Raw genomic sequence first — 13,363 nt, 5'->3', positions numbered from 1 at the left:
AGAAATTCACTTAATGGACTTTTAAAAACTTTACTGATAAAAAAAAAAATTAGTTCTAGGAGATGCTCACTCTCTAATACCATTGTTGTACGTAAACCTTTTATTCTTTAGGAATTCAGCTTGTTTATTTCTACCTACCTATCCTGTTAATTTAGTTCAATGGGATTATGCTAATTAAAAATGCCTATAATAGTGTGTTTAAGTTAGGATTCATTTTGGCTCTGAGAGATGAAAACAAAAACAAAATAGCATTGGCTTAAAAGAACACAGGGAATTTTTTCTCTTTCTTGTAAACATCCAGATATAGACATCCATGGATGACCTGGTACTCCACTGTATCAAGGAACAAAGCTCTGTCTCTCCTGTTGTTCCAACACTTTTAGCCTCCATTCTCATATGGTAGCCATCAGGTCCATATTCCAGCCAACAGAAAACAGAAAGGAAGAAACGAAAAGAAAAAAATATATTCCTTCTTTTAAATATTTCTGAAAAGTTACACGTACCATTCTCCTTCCATTCTATTGGCCAGACTTAGTCACACGCTCACATCAAGCTGTGTTGCCAGGGTGGCTGGGAAATATAATCTTTATTCTGGTAACCGTATGCCCAATTAAACCAAGTTTCTATTTAAAAAAAACAAAAACAAAAACAAAAATCTTCATTTTAACATTTAAAAAAAAGAATCACATGTTCATTCTGAAGCTTTTCCAGACTTGGCCACCCAGTAAGATACACACAGCCTCTCAGGTACTTGGAAGGTTATTGCACAGCTCTTTAAGTGATCACGTAAGAACAAAGCGGTCACTTTCCCATAGCCAGACCCTGACTTCATCTTCCACAAGGACGCCTTACTCAAAACAGGCTGTGGGTAGCTGCAATTCAACCTTGCCCCCATATTATGAAACCAGTGAAGTTAGCACAGGTCTTGTGGCTTCTTTCATTTCAGAGTGTCATCTTTACTGAAGTAAAACTTTCTGAATAGGAGACCAAAGTACTACCTGCTCAGCAAAAAAAAAAAAAAAAAAAATCTGTAATGCTCTAGATTGGAGGCAGGCAGTCAGCAATAAGATGAATGTCAGTAGCTGGTTCTTGACAGATTCTACAGCAGCCGTGGCATCATAGGGATTTCTCTCCCTGAGAGGTTCCTTTTTTTTTTTTTTTTTAAAGTAATCTCTACACCCAGTGTGGGGCTTGAATTTACAAACCTGAAATCAAGAGTCACATGTTCTACCAGCTGAGCCACTCAGGCACTCTTCGCTGTAAGGTTCTTAAGATGGAAAGATTCAAAGTTGAATCTTTGCTTTTTTTGGCTACTAGATGGTTTTGATGAATTTGCTGTGATCCAGGAGTGTTCAGGTACTTTTTTGAGAATCAGGCTTTGGCTAGAGTTATGCTTTAGCTGCCTAGAAAAGAAGTCCCTGACTCCCCCTGGTACAAAGTCAGGGAATGTGAATTCAGCTCATGGGTTGTTGTTTTTTTATAGATCTCTTGGTATGTGTTTGTCTCAGCAGGAGGCTTCCCAACTAGAAATTTATAGCAAAGAACCCCAAGGTTCCAGAGATTCACCTTCTCAGCATGCATTCAGCCTTTAATCATCTCAGGGGGCAAGTAGTCCATGGTGCCGCAGTGGGTGGTTCTGGAGGATGAGGCCATATACCGTAATATACCGTAATCTTAAATTCTCAGTTCGTTTAAGGAGCAGGTTCTCTGGCTTAATGTCTCCATGAAAACTCTCTTTAAACTATGGTAAGACGGGGCATTTGCGAATCCTGTGGTCTAAGAGTTGCAGTCCTCTGCTCATCAGACTGACAGTTCGTGAGGTTCTCCATAGACAAGTCCAAGGGGTACATATTCTAGAATTAGGTAAATTCTGGTGGCATCATGGGAGTAACCATATAGTCTGAAAATACTTGAATATCTAAGGTGGGATTGGATTTGTACTTCTCAACTGATGCTTACCTCTTACTTCTTCAGTTGAGCTTTAAATAATACTTCAAGAGCCAGGATAAACTTGCTTTTTCTTTCCCCAAATAAACATTTAGGGAAAGTTTCTTTTACCCAGCAGGCGGCCAAATCAAAATCTTCCAAAGCCCATTGTTTTTCTGATTCTTTGTTTTTCTGTTTTGATGCCAGTTCCTTTTCAGAATTGTTTCCAAGGGCTGATGGCTAGGGCTGCTCTTTAGTAACCTAGGGACAGGACTTGGGACACTGGTTGCCTGCAATTGCTTCTGCCTCGGATTCTAAACCAGTATATGGCTGCAGATGGATTTTGTGCTCATGAAGGCACTCACTGGGAGGAATATGAAGGACACAAGATCCACTGAGCCTTGCCACTCTGTTGTCAGCGATTTATTTTGGAGGAAAGGAAAATGGATTTCAGAGGACAGCTGGTAGTCTCTGCCACGACTGTAAATAGAAACATTTTGGAGCATAATTAGCCACTTCTCTTTTTGTGTATTGCTTTTTTTCACAAGTTATGTTGTGTTCTGGGCAACACTTCAAAATTTTACCCCCCTTTTTGCTGTTGCTAAATGAATGTTCCAGAAATAGATCACGTTAATCTCATAATCAAAAAGTTTTCATTGTCCTTAAGAGTAAAATCTAAACCCTTTTACCACACTCTTTCAGAACAGTATAATCAACTACCAAACAACTTTTCAGACACCTCTTTTCTTTATAAATTCTATGCTCAAATAAACCATATACTTGCTCTGTTTCTTAGATGTTCAGTTGCTTTCCTGACTTTATTGTTTTTATATGTAGTTACCTTTGCCTAAAATGCCTTTCTTTTTCTATCTCAATGTGTATTCTAACACATTCTCAAATCAGTATTTTATTTTAGAGTTCTTCCGTGATCCTCCTAGCTAGAGGTAGTTTCTCTTCCTTTAAGTACATATATTTCTTTATCTGTCTTTCTCTTATGCTATAATTCTCTTATTTTGTATGACAGTTGTTTTTGTATATTTTTAAACTCCAATTTGGATTAAGAGTTTCTAAACACATTTCTAAATGGCCTTTTTATTTTTTTCTAAAATATCAGTAACAGTGCCTTTCACATATTAGATGCTTGAGAGGCATTTAAAAATATTTTTTGTCAACTTCCAGGTCTGGATACTGTGTTAATTTACCTCTCTTAGGTTCTAGTGGTGCTGCTGCTGCAGAGCCCTCAGCTCGACTACAAAACATAAAGATTGAAAGTCCAGCAGACACTGAAGCCATTAAACAGAATGAGGAGATCCATAGTAAGAGGACAGTTCCTAAGGAAGCCTGGACAGAAGATCAAGAATCCTTGCAGATAGATATTGCAGGTAATGAGATTGTGGCAGGGGAGTTGCGGGGAGGACGAGGAGGAGTGACAGAGAATGAGAGAGAGACAGAGCCTGTGTCTGTGTGTTTCCATTTTATTCTGATAATATTGCCTCATGATTTAAATAGAGATCCATTTTTCCTTTTCTTTTCTTTTTTTCTTTTTCTTTTTCTTTTTCTTTTTTTTTTGCTTTCTCATGAAAATCACATGTGCTATGTGTGTTAGATGTATATATTGATTTGTAAGATAATTGTTACCATTGGGAAAAGATGTTGTGAACTTAGAAACAGGATCACAAACAAATACTTTAAGGCTGATAGTACTAGAAATCAAGGATCATGTCTCATTACTGAAATAGGGAAAACCTAAAATCTGAAGGTATTCCAGAAGACTGTGATAAAGACGGAAAGAGCCTCAATACAAACTTTTAAAAAATTACAGTAAAAAAGAGCCAGGATCAGATTTATGTTTACCCATGCCCCCCTATTTCTTTTTCTTTGTTTGTTTTTTTTGTTTTTTTTTTAATTCAAGTTAGTTAACATACAGTGTTGGTTTTAGGAGTAGAACCCAGTGACTCCTCACTTAAATAGAACTCCTAGTGCTCATCCCAACAAGTGCCCTCCTCAATGTCCGTCACCCATTTAGCCCAGCCTGCCACCCATATCCCCTCCAGCAACCCTCAGTTTGTTCTCTGTATTAAAGAGTCTCTTAGGGTCTGCCTTCCTCTCTTTTTTATCTTATTTTTTTTACCCATGGCCCCCTATTTCTAACATAAAAGAATATATAGAACATAAGTTCTTTATAGATTTTGGATGCTAACTTTTATCCGAAATCTTATTTGCAAATATCATTTCCTATTTCGTTGGTTGCCTTTTAGTTTTGCTGATTATTTCCTTCACTGTGCAGAACCTTTTTATCTTGATGAGGTCCCAGTAGTTCATGTTTGCTTTTGTTTGCCTTGCCTCGGGAGACATGTCAAGTAAGAAGTTGCTGCGTCCTAGGTCAGTGAGGCTGTTCCTGTTTTCTGTAGGGTTTTGATGGTTTCCTATCTTACATTTAGGTCTTTTATCCATTTTGAGTTATTTTTGTCTATGGTGTAAGAAAGTGGTCCAGGTTCATTCTTCTGCACGTTGCTGTCTAGTTTTCCCAAACCATTTGCTAAAGAGACTGTATTTTTTTCCATTGGATATTCTTTCCTGCTTTGTCAAAAATTAGTTGACCATACATTTGTAGGTCCATTTCTGGGTTCTCTATTTTGTTTCATTGATCTCTGTGTCATTTTTTGATGATTACAGCTTCGTAATATAGGCTAAAGTCCAGAATTGTGATGCTTCCAGCTTTGGTTTTCTTTTTCAACATTACTTTGGCTATTTGGGGTCTGTTTTGGTTCTATACAAATTTGAGAATTGTTTGTTCAAGCTCTGAAGAATGCTGGTGTTATTTTGATAGGGATTGAATGTGTAGATTGCTTTGGGTGGTATCGACATTTTAACAATATGTATTCTTCCAATCCATGAGCATCAAATGTTTTTCCATTTCTTTGTGTCTTCACTTTCTTTCATAAGCTTTATAAGTTACAGTATTTAAAATTATAAAAGTTACTTCTAAAAGAGTTAAAATCAAACTACAAAACATCCAAACTATTTAGAAAAATGCTAAGAGTAACAGGAAAATAAAGGGAGGAAAAAAGAAAAAAGTAAGTTTGTAACAAAAGAAAATACCATAAAATCGATAATGGAAGACATATATAAGACAATATAAACATTTATGGGATAAATTGATCTATTAAAAAAAAAAACTTCTCAAATTAGGTTAAAAAACAAGCTGAGTTCCATGCTATATAGCATACACATTGAAAATAAAATGACACAGAATGGTTGAAAATAAAGGAAAACTAGATATATATTAAAAAGAAATACGGAGACATGATATTAATATAGACAACACCCAGACTGTTGCAGGAATTAAGGAGGAATATTTTTTTTTTATATAATTTATTGTCAAGTTGGCTAACATAGAGTGTATACGGTATGTTCTTGGTTTTGGGGGTGGATTCCCGTGATTCATCGCTTACATACAACACCCAGTGCTCATTCCACCAAGTGCCCTCCTCAATACCCATCACCCATTTTCCCTCTCCCCTGCACCCCCAATCAACCCTCAGTTTGTTCTCTGTATTTAAGAGTCTCTTATGGTTTGCCTCCCTCCCTCTCTTAAGGAGGAGTATTTTTATACTGATTTGCAATCCACAAAGAGGCTATTACACATAACTCTTTAACCATGAATTAGCATAAAAATATATGTAACATGAGAAAAAGATGCTTAACTGGGGAAAAGGAATTTTGCTTGGCGATGGGAGGAATGCAGAACAGACCATACACTAGCAGAAAACTCTAGAGAACCTTTAAGGAGAAATGGACAATACAGAATAACAGTAGAGAAGTTGAATATACATCCTTGGCTCATGAGAGATCATAGAAATGAAATTATTTATAAAAAGCATAGTTGAAAATACATCCTGGAATAATGCAAATAATGAGGTTGATCATAGATATGTAGAAATGTTTCTATGCCTTAAAAAAACTTTAAAACTTTTCAACTGCCCATAGAACATTTATAAAAAGCTTTATTGACATATAATGCACATACGGTACGGTTCACCCATTTAAAGTATGCAGTTCAGTGGTTTTTACCCTATTCTTAGGAATGTGCAGCCATCAACACAGTTGATTTTAGAATGTTTTCATCACCTCAGGAACAAATCCTATACTCTTAGCTATCATCCCCTCTACCTCCTCATCACCTACCACTGATCTACTTTGTCTCTGTAGATTTTTCTATTCTGGACCTTAATACAATAATTAATTATTATGGAATCATGTAAAGCTTAGCTGGTGTTTTTAGGTCCATATAAGTAATAAAATGTATCAAAAATTTATCCATTTTAGTGGCTGAATAATATTCCATTGTATGTATATGCCACTTTTTGTTTGTTTTCAATATATGAAATTTATTGTCAAATTGGTTTCCATACAACACCCAGTGCTCATCCCAAAAGGTGCCCTCCTCAATACCCATCACACACCCTCTCCTCCCTCCCACCCCCCATCAACCCTCAGTCTGTTCTCAGTTTTTAAGAGTCTCTTATGCTTTGGCTCTCTCCCACTCTAACCTTTTTTTCTTTGTCCTTCCCCTCCGCCATGGGTTTCTGTTAAGTTTCTCAGGATCCACATAAGAGTGAAACCATATGGTATCTGTCTTTCTCTGTATGGCTTATTTCACTTAGCATCACACTCTCCAGTTCCATCCACGTTGCGACAAAGGGCCATATTTCATTCTTTCTCATTGCCACGTAGTACTCCATTGTGTATATAAACCACAATTTCTTTATCCATTCATCAGTTGATGGACATTTAGGCTCTTTTCATAATTTGGCTATTGTTGAGAGTGCTGCTATAAACATTGGGGTACAAGTGCCCCTATGCATCAGTACTCCTGTATCCCTTGGGTAAATTCCTAGCAGTGCTACTGCTGGGTCATAGGGGAGGTCTATTTTTAATTTTTTGAGGAACCTCCACACTGTTTTACAGAGTGGCTGCACTAATTTGCATTCCCACCAACAGTGCAAGAGGGTTCCCATTTCTCCACATCCTCTCCAGCATCTATAGTCTCCTGATTTGTTTATTTTGGCCACTCTGACTGTAGTAAGGTGATATCTGAGTGTGGTTTTGATTTGTATTTCGCTGATGAGGAGCGACGTTGAGCATCTTTTCATGTGCCTGTTGGCCATCTGGATGTCTTCTTTAGAGAAGTGTCTATTCATGTTTTCTGCCCATTTCTTCACTGGGTTATTTGTTTTTCGGGTGTGGAGTTTGGTGAGCTCTTTATAGATTTTGGATGCTAGCCTTTGTCCGATATGTCATTTGCAAATATCTTTTCCCATTCCGTTGGTTGCCTTTTAGTTTTGTTGGTTTTTCCTTTGCTGTGCAGAAGCTTTTTATCTTCATAAGGTCCCAGTAGTTCATTTTTACTTTTAATTCCCTTGCCTTTGGGGATGTGTCAAGTAAGAGATTGCTACGGCTGAGGTCAGAGAGGTCTTTTCCTGCTTTCTCCTCTAGGGTTTTAATGGTTTCCTGTCTCACATTCAGGTCCTTTATCCATTTTGAATTTATTTTTGTGAATGGTGTGAGAAAGTGTTCTAGTTTCAACCTTCTGCATGTTGCTGTCCAGTTCTCCCAGCACCATTTGTTAAAGAGACTGTCTCTTTTCCATTGGATATTCTTTCCTGCTTTGTCAAAGATTAGTTTGCCATACTTTTGTGGGTCTAGTTCTGGGGTTTCCATTCTATTCCATTGGTCTTTGTGTCTGTTTTTGTGCCAATACCATGCTGTCTTGATGATTACAGCTTTGTAGGAGAGGCTAAAGTCAGGGATTGTGATGCATCCTGCTTTGGTCTTCTTCAAAATTACTTTGGCTATTCGGGGCCTTTTGTGGTTCCATATGAATTTTAGGATTGCTTGTTCTAGCTTCGAGAAGAATGCTGGTGCAATTTTGATTGGGATTCAATTGAATGTGTAGATAGCTTTGGGTAGTATTGACATTTTGACAATATTTATTCTTCCAATCCATGATCACGGAATGTTTTTCCATTTCTTTATATCTTCTTCAATTTCCTTCATAAGCTTTTCTATAGTTTTCAGCATACAGATCTTTTACATCTTTGGTTAAATTTATGCGTAGGTATTTTATGCTTCTTGGTGCAATTGTGAATGGGATCAGTTTCTTTATTTGTCTTTCTGTTGCTTCATTGTTAGTGTATAAGAGTACAACTGATTTCTGTACATTGATTTTGTATCCTGCAACTTTGCTAAATTCATGTATCAGTTCTAGCAGACTTTTGATGGAGTCTATCGGGTTTTGCATGTATAAGATCACGTCATCTGCAAAAAGTGAAAGCTTAACTTCATCTTTGCCAATTTTGATGCCTTTGATTTCCTTTTGTTGTCTGATTGCTACTAGCACTTCCAACACTATGTTAAACAACAATGGTGAGAGTGGGCATCCCTGTCGTGTTCCTGATCTCAGGGAAAAAGCTCTCAGTTTTTCCCCATTGAGGATGATGTTAGCTGTGGGCTTTTCATAAATGGCTTTTATGATGTTTAAGTATGTTCCTTCTATCCCGACTTTCTCGAGGGTTTTTATTAAGAAAAGTTGCTGAATTTTGTTAAATGCTTTTTCTGCATCGATTGACAGGATCATATGGTTCTTATCTTGTCTTTTATTAATGTGATGTATCACGTTGATTGATTTGCGAATGTTGAACCAGCCCTGCATCCCAGGAATGAATCCCATTTGATCATGGTGAATAATTCTTTTTATATGCTGTTGAATTCGATTTGCTAGTATCTTATTGAGAATTTTGCATCCATACTCATCAGGGATACTGGCCTGTAGTTCTCTTTTTTTACTGGGTCTCTGTCTGGTTTAGGAATCAAAGTAACACTGGCTTCATAGAATGAGTCTGGAAGTTTTCCTTCCCTTTCTATTTTTTGGAATAGCTTGAGAAGGATAGGTATTATCTCTGCTTTAAATGTCTGGTAGAACTCCCCTGGGAAGCCGTCTGCTCCTGGACTCTTGTTTGTTGGGAGAGTTTTGATAACTGATTCAATTTCTTCACTGGTTATGGGTCTGTTCAAGCTTTCTATTTCTTGCTGTTTGAGTTTTGGAAGTGTGTGGGTGTTTAGGAATTTGTCCATTTCTTCCAGGTTGTCCAGTTTGTTGGCATATAATTTTTCATAGTATTCCCTGATAATTGCTTGTATCTCTGAGGGACTGGTTGTAATAATTCCATTTTCATTCATGATTTTATCTATTTGGGTCATCTCCCTTTTCTTTTTGAGAAACCTGGCTAGAGGTTTATCAATTTTGTTTATTTTTTCAAAAACCAACTCTTGGTTTCGTTGATCTGCTCTACAATTTTTTTAGATTCTATATTGTTTATTTCTGCTCTGATCTTTATTATTTCTCTTCTTCTTCTGGGTTTAGGCTGTCTTTGCTGTTCTGCTTCTATTTCCTTTAGGTATGCTGTTAGATTTGTATTTGGGATTTTTCTTGTTTCTTGAGATAGACCTGGATGGCAATGTATTTTCCTCTCAGGACTGCCTTCTCTGCATCCCAAAGCCTTTGGATGGTAGTATTTTCATTTTCATTTGTTTCCATATATTTTTTAATTTCTTCTCTAATTGCCTGGTTGACCCACTCTTTCTTTAGTAGGGTGTTCTTTAACCTCCATGCTTTTGGAGGTTTTCCAGACTTTTTTCTGTGGTTGATTTCAAGCTTCATAGCATTGTGGTCTGAAAGTATGCATGGTATGATCTCAATTCTTGTATACTTATGAAGGGCTGTTTTGTGACCCAGTATGTGATCTGTCTTGGAGAAGGTTCCATGTGCACTTGAAAAGAAAGTATATTCTGTTGCTTTGGGATGCAGAGTTGTAAATATATCTGTCAAGTCCATCTAATCCAATGTATCATTCAGGGCCCTTGTTTCTTTACTGACCATGTGTCTAGATGATCTATCCATTTCTGTAAGTGGAGTGTTAAAGTCCCCTGCAGTTACCACATTCTTATCAATAAGGTTGCTTATGTTTGTGAGTAATTGTTTTATATATTTGTGGGCTCCCGTATTCGTGCATAGACATTTATAATTGTTAGCTCTTCCTGATGGATAGACCCTGTAACTATTATATAATGCCCTTCTTCATTTCTTGTTACAACCTTTAATTTGAAGTCTAGTTTGTCTGATATAAGTATGGCTACTCCAGCTTTCTCTTGACTTCCAGTAGCATGGTAAATAGGTCTCCATCCCCTCACTTTCAATCTGAAGGTGTCCTCAGGTCTAAAATGAGTCTCTTGTAGACAGCAAATAGATGGGTCTTGTTTTTTTATCCATTCTGATACCCTATGTCTTTTGGTTGGTGCATTTAGTCCATTTATGTTCAGTGTTATTATAGGAAGATACGGGTTTAGAGTTGTTGTGATGTCTGTAGGTTTCATGCTTGGAGCGATGTCTCTGGTACTTTGTCTCACAGGATCCCCTTAGGATCTCTTGTAGGGCTGGTTTAGTGGTGACGAATTCCTTCAGTTTTTGTTTGTTTGGGAAGACCTTTATCTCTCCTTCTATTCTAAATGACAGACTTGCTGGATAAAGGATTCTCGGCTGCATATTTTTTCTGTTCATCACATTGAAGATTTCCTGCCATTCCTTTTTGGCCTGCCAAGTTTCAGAAGAGAGATCGGTCACGAGTCTTATAGGTCTCCCTTTATATGTTAGAGCACGTTTATCTCTAGCTGCTGTCAGAATTTTCTCTTTCTCCTTGTATTTTGCCAGTTTCACTATGATATGTTGTGCAGATCGATTCAAGTTACGTCTGAAGGGAGTTCTCTGTGCCTCTTGTATTTCAATGCCTTTTTCCTTCCCCAGATCAGGGAAGTTCTCAGCTATTAGTTCTTCAGGTACACCTTCAGCACCTTTCCCTATCTCTTCCTCCTCTGGAATACCAATTATGCATAGATTATTTCTCTTTAGTGCATCACTTAGTTCTCTGATATTCCCCTCATACTCCTGGATTTTTTTATGTCTCTTTTTCTCAGCTTCCTCTTTTTCCATAATTTTATCTTCTAGTTCACCTATTCTCTTCTCTGCCTCTTCAGTCCGAGCCGTGGTTGTTTCCATTTTATTTTGCAGCTTGTTTATAGCATTTTTTAGCTCCTCCTGACTGTTCCTTAGTCCCTTGATCTCTGTAGCAATAGATTCTCTGCTGTCCTCTATACTGTTTTCAAGCCCTGTGATTAATTTTATGACTATTATTCTAAATTCACTTTCTGTTATATTGTTTAAATCCTTTTTGATCAGTTCATTAGCTGTTGTTATTTCCTGAAGATTCTTTTGAGGGGAATTCTTCCGTTTCGTCATTTTGGATAGTCCCTGGAGTGGTGCAGAACTGCAGGGCACTTCCCCTGTGCTGTCTTGAATAACTCGCATTGGTGGGCAGGGCCGCAGTCAGACCTGATGTCTGCCCCCAGCCCACCGCTGGGGCCACAGTCGGACGGGTATATGCCTTCTCTTCCCTCTTCTAGGGGCGGGATTCACTGTGGGGTGGCATGGCCCGTCTGGGCTACTTGCACACTGCCAGGCTTGTGGTGCTGGGGATCTGGCATATTAGCTGGAGTGGATCGGCAAGATGCACAGGGGCGGGAGGGGTAGGCTCAGCTCGCTTATCCTTCGGTGATCCGCTTCAGGAGGGGCCCTCCAGCACCGGGAGGGAGTCAGACCCGCCACCGGAGGGATGGATCCGCAGAAGCACAGCGTTGGGTGTTTGCGCGGTGCAAGCAAGTTCCCTGGCAGGAACTGGTTCCCTTTGGGATTTTGGCTGGGGCATGGGTGAGGGAGATGGCGCTGGCGAGAGCCTTTGTTCCCCGCCAAGCTGAGCTCTGTCGTCCAGGGCTCAACAACTCTCCCTCTTGTTGTCCTTCAGCCTTCCCGCTCTCTAAGCAGAGGTATTAACTTGTAACCTTCCAGATGTTAAGTCGCGCTTGCTGTCAGAACACACTCCGTCCGGCCCCTCCGCTTTTGCAAGCCAGACTAGGGGTCTCTGCTTGGGCAAGGAGCTGCCCCTCCACCCCGGCTCCCTCCCGCCCACCAGTCCATGTTACGCGCACCGTCTCTCAGCCCTTCCTACCCTCTTCTGTGGGCCTCTCGTCTGCGCTTGGCTCCAGAGAATCCGTTCTGCTAGTCTTTTGGCAGTTTTCTGGGTTATTTAGGCAGGTGTAGGTGGAATCTAAGTGATCAACAAGACGCGGTGAGCCCAGCATCCTCCTACGCCGCCATCTTCCCTCAGTCTTCCACATTTTGTTTATCCACTTACCCATTGATGGACATTTGGGTTGTTTCTACTCTTTGGCTGTTATGAATAATGCTTCTATACAAATATTTATGTACAAGTTTCTGTATGGATATATGTTTTCATTTCTCTTGAGTATATACCTAGGAGTAGAATTACTGGGTCATGTGATAACTTTATATTTAATCATTTAAGGAATTCTCAGAGTATATGCCAACATTGCTGCATTACTTTACATTCCCACTAGCAGTGTATGAGGATTCCAGTTTCTCAACAACACTTCTTATCTCACTTTTTGATTGTACCCATTCTAGTCGGTATAAACTGGTTTCTCATTTTGCTTTTGATTTGCATTTCCCTCTTGACTAAGGATATTGAACATCTTTTTGTGTGCTCGTTGACCAGTTGTACATCTTATTTGGAGAAATATTTATTCAGAACTTGGTGTGGTTTTTATTTGGGTTATTTCTTTTTATTGAGTTCTAAGATTTGTTTATGTGTTTTAGACACATTTTTTCCTATCAAAATTTTGACTTGCAAACATGTTCTCCCATTTTGTGGGTTGTCTTTTCACTTGATGATATCCCTTAAAGTGGAAAAGTTTTTAATTTTGATGAAGTCTATCTCTTTTTTTTTTTTTTTTTGATTTTTTTTTTTCAACGTTTTTTATTTATTTTTGGGACAGAGAGAGACAGAGCATGAACGGGGGAGGGGCAGAGAGAGAGGGAGACACAGAATCGGAAACAGGCTCCAGGCTCCGAGCCATCAGCCCAGAGCCTGACGTGGGGCTCAAACTCACAGACCGCGAGATCGTGACCTGGCTGAAGTCGGACGCTTAACCGACTGCGCCACCCAGGCGCCCCTGAAGTCTATCTCTTTTGTCTTTTGTTGCTCACATTCTTGGTGTCCTACCTAACCATCCTTTGCCAAATCCAAGGTCATGAAGATTTATCCTTATGTTTTCTTCTAAAGGTTTTATAGTTTTAGTTTTACTTTTATGTCTTTGATCCATTTTGAGTTAATTTTTGTATATGGTGTGAGATAAGGGTCCAACTTCATTCTTTTCCATGTGGCTCTACAGTTGTCCCACCACCATTTGTTAAAATGACTTCTTCTTTCTTCATTAAGTGGGCTTGGCACCCTTATCCAAAATC

At 38.8% G+C, this 13,363-nt stretch overlaps 1 protein-coding gene across 6 annotated transcripts in view; it reads left to right on the top strand.

The window, feature by feature from the left end:
• Positions 1–13,363, top strand: part of ALMS1 (ALMS1 centrosome and basal body associated protein) — a 228,863-nt gene that overhangs the window by 155,528 nt on the left and 59,972 nt on the right. For 5 of the 6 annotated variants that reach the window (XM_058683687.1, XM_058683688.1, XM_058683686.1 and 2 more), the window contains one exon: positions 3,138–3,308. In XM_058683687.1, the coding sequence (XP_058539670.1) occupies positions 3,138–3,308 (171 nt within the window). Of the gene's footprint in view, positions 1–3,105; positions 3,309–13,363 lie in introns of those variants that run through there. The other variant, XM_058683691.1, reaches the window with a different exon arrangement.

Source organism: Neofelis nebulosa, chromosome 9, assembly GCF_028018385.1.
Source record: "Neofelis nebulosa isolate mNeoNeb1 chromosome 9, mNeoNeb1.pri, whole genome shotgun sequence".
In the NCBI taxonomy this organism is placed as follows: Eukaryota; Metazoa; Chordata; class Mammalia; order Carnivora; family Felidae; genus Neofelis; species Neofelis nebulosa.
The sequence above is the reverse complement of the archived record's forward strand: the minus strand, read 5'-3'. Positions and strand labels throughout refer to the sequence as shown.